The sequence below is a fragment of the Hypomesus nipponensis genome, chromosome 13, assembly GCF_054491055.1.
Source record: "Hypomesus nipponensis isolate SF chromosome 13, ASM5449105v1, whole genome shotgun sequence".
NCBI lineage: Eukaryota > Metazoa > Chordata > Actinopteri > Osmeriformes > Osmeridae > Hypomesus > Hypomesus nipponensis.
In genome coordinates, this window is record NC_140373.1 from 6,425,334 (window position 1) to 6,435,000 (window position 9,667).

General features: G+C 42.5%; 1 protein-coding gene across 1 annotated transcript in view; it reads left to right on the forward strand.

Annotated features, from left to right (window-relative positions):
• Positions 1-648, forward strand: part of ryr2a (ryanodine receptor 2a (cardiac)) — a 91,156-nt gene extending 90,508 nt beyond the window's left edge. Inside the window, 3 exon segments of the mRNA XM_084670451.1 lie at positions 6-106; positions 266-317; positions 424-648. Of these exon segments, the coding sequence (XP_084526577.1) occupies positions 6-106; positions 266-317; positions 424-519 (249 nt within the window). The 3' untranslated portion in view covers positions 520-648.
• Positions 649-9,667: the final 9,019 nt, after the last annotated feature.

Here is a 9,667-nt window from a genome sequence, read left to right on the forward strand (position 1 = left end):
TTCAGACCAAGTGCTTCATCTGCGGGATAGGGAACGATTACTTTGACACGGTACCTCACGGCTTCGAGACACACACATTGCAGGAGCACAACCTGGCCAACTATCTGTGAGTAGATACCTCTTTTCTACCTCTATCTCTCTTCCCTCCCCCCATCTGTCTCTATTGCCACCTCCTCTCTCTACCACCATCCCTCCCTCTCCAATCCTTTCCATCGCTGTCTCTTTCTATATGTCTCTAACTGACACCTTTATGTCTTTGTTCCAGATTTTTCGTGATGTACCTCATCAACAAAGACGAAACAGAGCACACAGGCCAGGTAAACACCTCCTCAGCCCTCCAACAACATGCTAACATAAAGTATTTGATCTGGGATGTAGTATAGTGTTCACCACTCTGCCCTTCTCACCCTGGTTCCCCCCCAGGAGTCTTACGTGTGGAAGATGTACCAGGAGCGCTGCTGGGAGTTTTTCCCTGCTGGAGACTGTTTCCGGAAACAGTACGAAGACCAGCTCAACTGAAGCTAGAGAGATAACGGACTCTTTCTTACCTCTCCGAACGTCGCTCGAGGCCTCCCGTCGCCTTCCGACTTCCCACTTTGTTTGGAATGCTTTTCAGACTCTGTACATATATGATAATAACGCTACTGTCTACTGGTGTCCCTGGGGGGTGGGGGGGGGGGGGGGCAGAGCACAAGGCCAGTGCTGGAGAGATGGGGACTATGTGCATTACTTTACATTTGCTTTAATAATTCACATTGACAAGCAAAAAATTGGGAGGAGAGATGTGTGGAAAGAAGAAAGGAATTGAAGAAGACTGACAGGATGGAGGAGGAAGGGGCTGGACGAGAAGGGGAATTAAAGGAGAAGGCAGAAGGACTCTGACGAACAGTGATGTTGAGCGATGTCAGATTTTGTATCAGGGCTCCATTCAGATTTGGAGGAGGTTTGCAGTGTTAATGCTTCTCTTCAGCCTCGGGATTGAGCTATGGACTCGACACAGTAAGAATGATGTATACCTACGCGCACTGTATGTAGGCCTATACGGTTTGCTGTGTATGTGAGCGTGTGTGTGTGTGAGTATGTGTGTGTGTACACATGGAAGCCTGTGAAAGGCGGTCAAGGGCAGGCTGGCAGGGAGACGAGAGGGTAGAGAGGGGGGAAACAGTGCCTTACCAAGCCGGGGGGGGGGGGGGGGTTGAGCTATGCAAGCCACAGGGAGAATACACGCCGGACTGCTCTTCACATCAACCACTGATGTGGAGGTCAGGCCACTATTGAATGACTGACCGGGTGTCTTTGTGAGCGTGAGTGATGTGTGTACTGTGTGAGATAGAGAGAGAATGGGCGTGTGTAGTAGAGGTAGATAAGGAAGTGTCAGAGAGAGTTCGGTATAGAAACATAAACAAAGTGATTTGACGGACAGAAGAGAGAAGTAAGGGAGAGAGAGATAATATGTGCCCTCCAGGACAAGGTAGGGTATTCATATCAGGCTTAGACACCTCTCACCCCTTCTTTAGTTGTTTGTTTTTTATTTATTTTGGTGATGCTCTTATGCAATACAGCAACAGAGTAACTCTTTATATACAAGTTCTACAAAAAACTATCTCAGAAAAAATCATATGTTTTATTGCATGTTTATTATGCAAGTTTAATGAAAAAGTTTAAGAACTAAAGTCGCAAGATAATCTATGTCACACAAAAATGTTTTCTAGTTTTAAGATTATTTAAGGTTATCTCTATACTAGTATTCCAAGTGTTGTGGCCTACATTGTAAATCAACAACTCTTATTATGACGTCATCGGCCAAGAATGCATCCAGATAAAATATTTGATCATCTGCTTCTGCCATTCCCGCCAGCGTTGGTTTTTATAACATTCTAAGTGACAATTCTATGACACATTGATTTATGCTGAAGCAATATCCTTCCCTATGAAGGCCAGCACCATTGTCGAGTGACTTCATACAAGCCTGCTTACTTCTGTCACCACATCCAGATGACAATTATTTGCAAATAAAGTTAAGGAGTTTAACGAACAAGAGGTTTTGGTGTAAGTTTAGTATTTACATTTCTAAATGGTCGAACACTGCAGCATGTATCCTATGCTACTGACTGTATGAGATAGTGTTTCTGTATAAGTATATTACAATGGGTTCAAGTTACATTTTTTTGTCCAACATACCATACTGCATAACCTCATCCCCCATACCATCTATGACATAATAGCTTTCCTTCCTGTATTGAAGATTAATATAATAATGTGAAAGCATTGCAATAACAGTGAACTGGCATCAGTGCTCTAAGACAATAAGTGATATTTTACTCATGTGGAGAAACTTGTTTACCAAACTCACAGCACCATGACAACAATTGATTAATGAATTCTGTCACAAACTAGTTTACCCTGTGGAGCTGTAAGTAAATAACTGTGTGAGAGAAAGAGAGAAAGTTGGAAAGCAGGACTTGGCTCTGAGACAAATGGATTTGCATGATTTTGAAAAATAAATGATTATTTATTATTCACGTGTGGAGAAGAGAGCGTTCTTGCTATGCCAGGCTGGGAGGAAAGGAAACCCTGCATTTCTAAAATGCTCAACCAGTCCGAAGAAGTTCACGTCAATCGGTGCCATCAATAGATTTATCGGTATCACTGCTAAAGTTAAACTGCTTATAAGCAGTGTGTGACTTCACTGGCCTAACCTTTACAGCATGCAAACCTACAGCCGGACTCAGTCATCTCACATGCAGGGTGGGATCAGAGCGGGTCTTTGTGTTGGGGATCTCTGTGATAATGAGGGCCCAGGAGTAAACACACACAGCTGAGCTCTTCTGGATCATCGCTGCTGGGTAGAATATCATGGGGCTGAGGACTGGAGCTCTCAGCTCTATTTAAATAGCCTTGTCTGCTCTGCATGCTTAAAGACTGTGGCCAAAGTAAATAAAAATGCTGCAATGCAGATTTCTGCATTAGTAACATTGGTTAAGGCAGGGACTACATCTACCAACAGGGGGTGCACTTCCTTGCATCACATAGTGCAGCCGAGAGGTCAACAGCTCTCCCGGTATAATCAATAGCAAACAGCATCTTTGATATCAAAGCCAATATGGACCAGTATAGTGTGTAGCATTACACCACTAGTGTGTGTCCTCTGCTAGATTGTGCAGCATTTTCCTCTGTTCAGAGGAAGCTGTGGCTACATAGGAAATGAGGACTAATCTATCTTTGTTTTGAATTTGTCATTCACCCGCACGCACGATACACGTGCTGATGATGTTGATGGAGATAACATCCATCCTGTAACACCGACAACAGTCAATGAATTTTGTGACCTGTGTTAAACCAGCTGTGACCAGAACAAATGTGATTAGTGTGCTGCAGTGCAGCGTCCTGTGCTGAGCCAGCTCACTCCCTGCCCTGAAAGGATCTCACCCTGGTCTTCATACTAGCAATGGACAGGAACCAGGAATCAGTCCACACTGTGTCATTAGAATCATGGTTCTTGAAGAGTGGGGCAAATGCCTTCCCTTTCGCCTGTCTGAAACAACTGCCTGCTAAACCGGTTTGAAGGGTACACACAGCTAATCTGCATACTGTACTAAATGCATACAAAGGCCATTTGAGTGTGGGCAGTCTGTGTGAGGGGGGATGTGTCTCCACATGATTTCAATTATATGTTCCTGCTGTGCCATTAGCAAGCCACTTGCTCAAGCCACATGCAGACACATACTGCAACACTTTGTGTGTGCGTGTGTGACTGTGTTTACGAAGACAACAAACACCACACACTCAATACAGTAGAGATAGACTTAGAGAAACATAAGTCAGGTAATAGAAGGTTGACTTGTTCCTCTGCCAGTGAAGCAGTTGTCTCCATCTCTTCAGGTCATCTTATTGTGTCTGCCATGACCACAGCCAGCTATCAAATCATTGGCTCTGATTGGATTGTGGTCTCGGAACACCCACACTGGCCTGACAAATAGAACTCATTGACTGGCTACTACAGGTGGAGATTGAATGCCAGGGGCAGTTTGATTGTACTGGGGAAATAGGTGTTTTTGAGGTAATTGAAAAAGGGAAAAAATACATGTAAAAAAACTTGTGTAACTGAGATGGCAGATGGTAAAGGCTATACTGGGATTTGAATGTTGGTTACCCTTCGTAGGCTTTCTGAAAATAACTAGAGGCAATGTATCATTACAGTCATTATCCCTACCCACACACACTATACCTGGAGTGGACTGAGAGTTTGCACTGTAATACAGAATACTAAACCGTCACACATGTCATGTTTTTTTCTCTAAAAAGCTTCTTGTAGACCATGCAACAGATGCCTAAAAGAGTAGGTCCTGCCGTTGTGTTTGTCATTCAGACCAGGGCAGGTGGGTGTGTCAAGAACTCACTCTCTTTCTCTCACACACACACAAACACCAGTTGCACTTCATGACCTGAGCATCTCTGAGGAACCGTTTGGAAACTCTCATGGGAGGAGTGGAGGTGATAGGTGCTAGTCTTAGAAGAAAACATGAAGCACCCTGTCGAAAAAGAATCCCTTCAGACCCTTTCTTCTATAGAACCTGTACAGTGATATTGTTTCATAACTTACATCAGTTCCACAGTTCATATCCTACTCTATTTGAATGCCACCCAGTATAAACAGATGAGTTAAAGTCAAGCCCCATCCACAAGCAGTCATACCTGAGCTCCAAACAAGTTTACATAAAAAAACATTTTCTTGTTTGCTTAAGTCTCTCTTCTTCTCTAGTCTTTTCAGCCTTTTAAAAAGTTTTCAAAAAACTCCCATGTGTCTCTACTTTTCTACATTCCCCCTCTTGCTTCCCTGTTCTTCTTCCATCCCAACCTCCCTCCCTCCCTCCCTTACTTCCTATCTTCGGCCACCTCGCCCATCCTTCGTTTTTTGATGTGGAACCTCTCACCTCTAGTGGGTGAAGAGAGATAACAGGTAAAGGTCTTATCACTGCAGACAGACCTGTCAGCCCCCCCTCCATCTATCTCCTGCACACATCCATCTATCCTTCCCTTATCCCCTCCCTGACTCACTCCTTCCCCAATCTCTTGAGACAGGAAGACAACCACTTCCTTTATGAGTAAAATGCCCTGAAGACTCTTCAAAGGTAGGTCTACCAGCTCCGAGGGGTTGTTTGGTAAGTTTCTGAGTCTGATTGGAAATACTTTTTAGAAATATGCTTACCTATGTGTTACACACTTCATTTCTCCTCTCTCTCTCTCTCTCTCTCTCTCTCTCTCTCTCTCTCTCTCTCTCTCTCTCTCTCTCTCTCCCTCTCTCTCTCTCTCTCTCTCTATTTCTCTCTCTCTCACTCTTCCCTCTCTCTCTCTCTCTCTCTCTCTCTCTCTCTCTTGCTCTCTCTCTCTCTGTCTATGTCTGAAGGGCAGAAAAGGCAGAGAGTTGATAACAGGAATATTGGAAAAATCATTCAACCATGATATTCTCCACACACATTACTGCAGGCTGTGCATATGCAATTAGACCCATTAGATTGAGGACATTCTGAGGTGGACTCCAACACATTTACAGTCCGCTAATGCTTTGATCCAATCACAGTAGTATTGCATGTTGATTGGGTACAAGGTCATTCATTTGCAAGCAAGGAGGGTTTCCCATTTCACAAACGCAATTTATTTTACAATGATTGCAGTGTCACAGTTTCAGTCATATATTTTACATTTTCATATCCAGTGTGAACATTTACTGTCAGTACATGTTTGACTCTAATGCAAGCTAATGATCATATGTTCGACTCTTACAGTAAGTCATGCCTTCAGAACAACATGTACTTAATACAAAGTGAATCACCTGTCTGATTATTGTATTTATTTATTTATTTTGTGTGTGTGTGTGTGTGTGTCTGTGTGTGTGTATGTTAGTTTCTATCTGTGTATGTGTGTATGTGTGTCAGTACAACTGTAGTTGTCAGATGTGCCGCAGGTGTCTGATGAGGGATTAGAGCCCAGAAGTGACAGACCTGTCTATATGCGTCTGACTGTCTCGTGTCACCTCTAACACTCAGCACCTCCCAGTATGGCCCCTTATACCAGCCTCCAGGGTACACACAGGAAAAGCTAGTCCATTCTTTTGGATTCTTGATGATCTCCTTCTTTCCTTCCTTCCTTCATGCCAGCCAAGCTTCCTACCTTCCTACCTTCTTTCGTTTACTAACTCAATCATGCACAACCCCATGGACACATCAAGATGGAGAGGAGGGAGCATGGAGTGCAGATATAATCAGACTGACAATTCAATCACAGAGCCATTTAAACACAGTAGGTGTCCTGCATGCAGCTACAAGGCTTACATCAAAATACATTTCCTGCCCTCCTATCTCCTATTTCGCTGTTTGTCTCAACCGCGGCTGGAGTTTGGTAGGAATGCAGGCTCAGGGCCAAAACCATTCATGTTCTGAATGGGAACCAGACCATTTAGATCCAAACTACTTAGAAACCACGGTACCAGCACACATCTGGTCCAGTCAGCCCCGAGTAATTGGAACCAACACAGAAGCAGATGGATGAAGACGAGGGATGGTGAAGCAAAGCCTTTCTGAGTAATAACAGTTATTTTCTGTACCTTAGTTTGATCCTAGACTCCTGTTCTGTACAATGTTCAATTAAAATGACACAAGTATATAACGTTTTTTTTAACACGGTGAATGTTAAAATATAGTTATGATTAGCTTTCTGAGTTTCTAAACATCGAATATCAACGCCTTTAGACTCTGATAGGCAAGTGTGTTGTCATGGTGACGACTCCAATATGATTCTTTGGTTATGCCTTAGATGGTCAACCTGGGAGGTACCGCCATGGTGACAGACTCCTCCCCACCTTGAGACTTCCTTCCTCTCTGAAGCAGGTGATGGCCACAGGTGTGAACCCAAGCCTTCTGGAAGAAAATAATGAGTATAGCCATGTAATGCCAATCAAGGGAACTGCATACTGTCATACACACACAGAAAGAGATAATGATGGAAAAGGGATGTTGTTAGTGGTGGTGCTGTGGAGGGAGTCTGCTTTCTGAGAACTCCAATTGTCTCTCACTTCTCCTCTCTCCTCTCCTCTCCACTCTCCTGTCTCCACTGTGATGATAAGGTGCAGTTGATACTTCACTGACAGCTATCAAAACTTTCACCAAAAGCAACACTGAAGCTCTAAGAATGAATCGAGAACGTTACGCAAAACTGCAAGAGAACATCACAGGGATTCACCCTTATTGTTTAATGTCCAGACCTCCCACCACCCACTACCATGGGGAACCTTAAAGAGGACAAGGGAAGACAAGAACAGAACACAACAGAAGAGGAGTAAAAGCAAAAATAATAGGAGGCAGTGGCCCCAGTTAGTTAAAGGTCTTTGGTCTGATTTGTCTGTAATGGCCTGACTAGCTCTGAGCCACCCACAAGGAGAGGCAGCGAGGCAGCAGCATTGTTGGCACTCAGGGAGGCAGGGAGGAGTGTGGAGCGGCTGAGCTGTCGGTTAAGAAGCCTGATTAGGCAACGCAGACGGACTAATTAACGGTTTAGCCGCAAAGGTTCTCTGGCTGTAATGAGCGTAGTGAGACTGTTTATTACGACGGCTGATATCACTTCACTCAATGTTTACATTGGTTTACTTTTTATTGAAATGTGATAGGAATAAAAAAGGTACGGTAAAATGCCAACACACAGAGGGGTATGTTTGTTTATCTTGGATTAACATTGCTGTGATGGGTTTGGATATCCTGAACTGACAGATTGTTGGTTGCAATGAAAGTTTCCCACAATCCTGAGTGTTTTGAAAGTGGGGCATGACAGATATGTGATTGTGTGAAGTCCGTCATATACAGGGTACTGGGTAGGAATCATTTTATTTTTCAATATACACTTAAAGATCCTGTAAAGCAAATTCCATGGTTTGCATCTCAGTACATTATATATGTATGAAATGAGTTCCTGAAAGCATGTGCAAAGTGCGTAAACATTGTCACACTGAAACGTGGAGTTAGACCGTTGAACAGTTTCTCTTCCGTTTTCAGCTCAGGTTTTGCATAGGCGGAGCCAAAACCCGACCCATCTACATCACAGCGAAATATCTACGTCAGATAACAGACGGTTGCATTCTGTTACTCAGCTGGTACGATGCAAAGACAAAGTTATTAATACATAAAACACTCAGAGACTGCAGGTAGGTCTGTTCTGATATCTGCAATTGATTTCACTAGTGTTGCTGTTGTTACTAAATTCAATACATTTGAGAGGGCGGTGATTCAGCTCCTTCAGGTGACAAGCCCCCCCCAGTCTCAAGCAGAAAAGACGGCTGATTTTCTCACAATTTCAAAGTCTAATTGAACATACTTGTCTGTGTTTTTTTTTTTCATTCGAATTTGGATGGGTAGTTAACAACACATTCTTCTGTGGTGTGATCAACTTCAAACTCATTTTCAATTCCACTTTACAGGATCTTTAAGCATGAAAGGACATTGGCTTCAGTTGGACTGACTTTTATTAATTTGTTAATTTATTAATTCATCCCTGTTTATAATATTTGCGTGTATACATTTTAGATCTGGAATAATCTACTCAAGAGAAAATTCACCAACTGCTATTTGTTGGTTTATTGAATTTGACTCTTATTTCATCCTCTAATGCTTCCCTAAATTCAGTTTATTTGAAGCTGAGCTGTGTTTATTTGACTTTTAAGAATTACATCACGAGTATTAATGACGAATTAATGTGTAAAATTACCATTCTCATAAAACAGACAGCTTGAGTAGGACACACTACTCACAGAACTTCCCAACCTCGAACTCTAATCCAGTCTTTCAAATAGAAACATAAAAGACTGTTTACCATAACCATCTAATTATGTGGATGCTGAAGTCTGCCTCTCTAGTTTGATGCTCTAACACAGACTTTCCACTGTTTGATTGTCATGCTGTAAACTCTGTCACTGGTGATTCATTTGCCTCATCCCCCTCAGCCTTCAAAAACATACACACTTTGCCACTTGGCTGGCAATGATGTTTCTATAAAGACCGCACACTCTGAACTCACTTTAGGGGGATGAATGTGAGGATGTGTTTATTTCACAGCTTGAAACACAAACTAAATAATTTTGTTTGCCACACATCTTGACCTCATTCTTTCAACAACACTTTGCTTGACAAATGTTTCCGAAGTGTGGTAGAATGCTTGTATATCTGTGGTAAGTTTGTCTTTGATGATGTGGCAGTCTAAACTCCCATTCGTGAGCTTCACTTTAGAAGAACCAGACTTAGTTCCTACCAACTAGAGAGAGAGGGAGAGAGATATTCAGTGGAATATGGCATTTGTTAAAGAGGCATTGAAGATCTTTCAGTTGAGCCTGACAGTTTGCTTTTTAAACATATCACCAGATTTCATGTCAGTTTTTTCTTCTTCTCTCAGTTATAGTTTCCCAATTTTACCCGTACACATTATGGGTTCAAGAAAACATTGTAAGCATGTTTGTTTATACCTGGTTGAACATTATTTTCTACATAATTGCTGATTTTAACTGTGATATCAGAGTCAGTTTATAATGAGCTGAGGTCACTCTGCTGTGTGTTTAATGGAATCATTAAAATGGTCCATCAGGCTGTGTAAAATGCTGAAACAAGCATTTAAGAGGAAGCCAAAC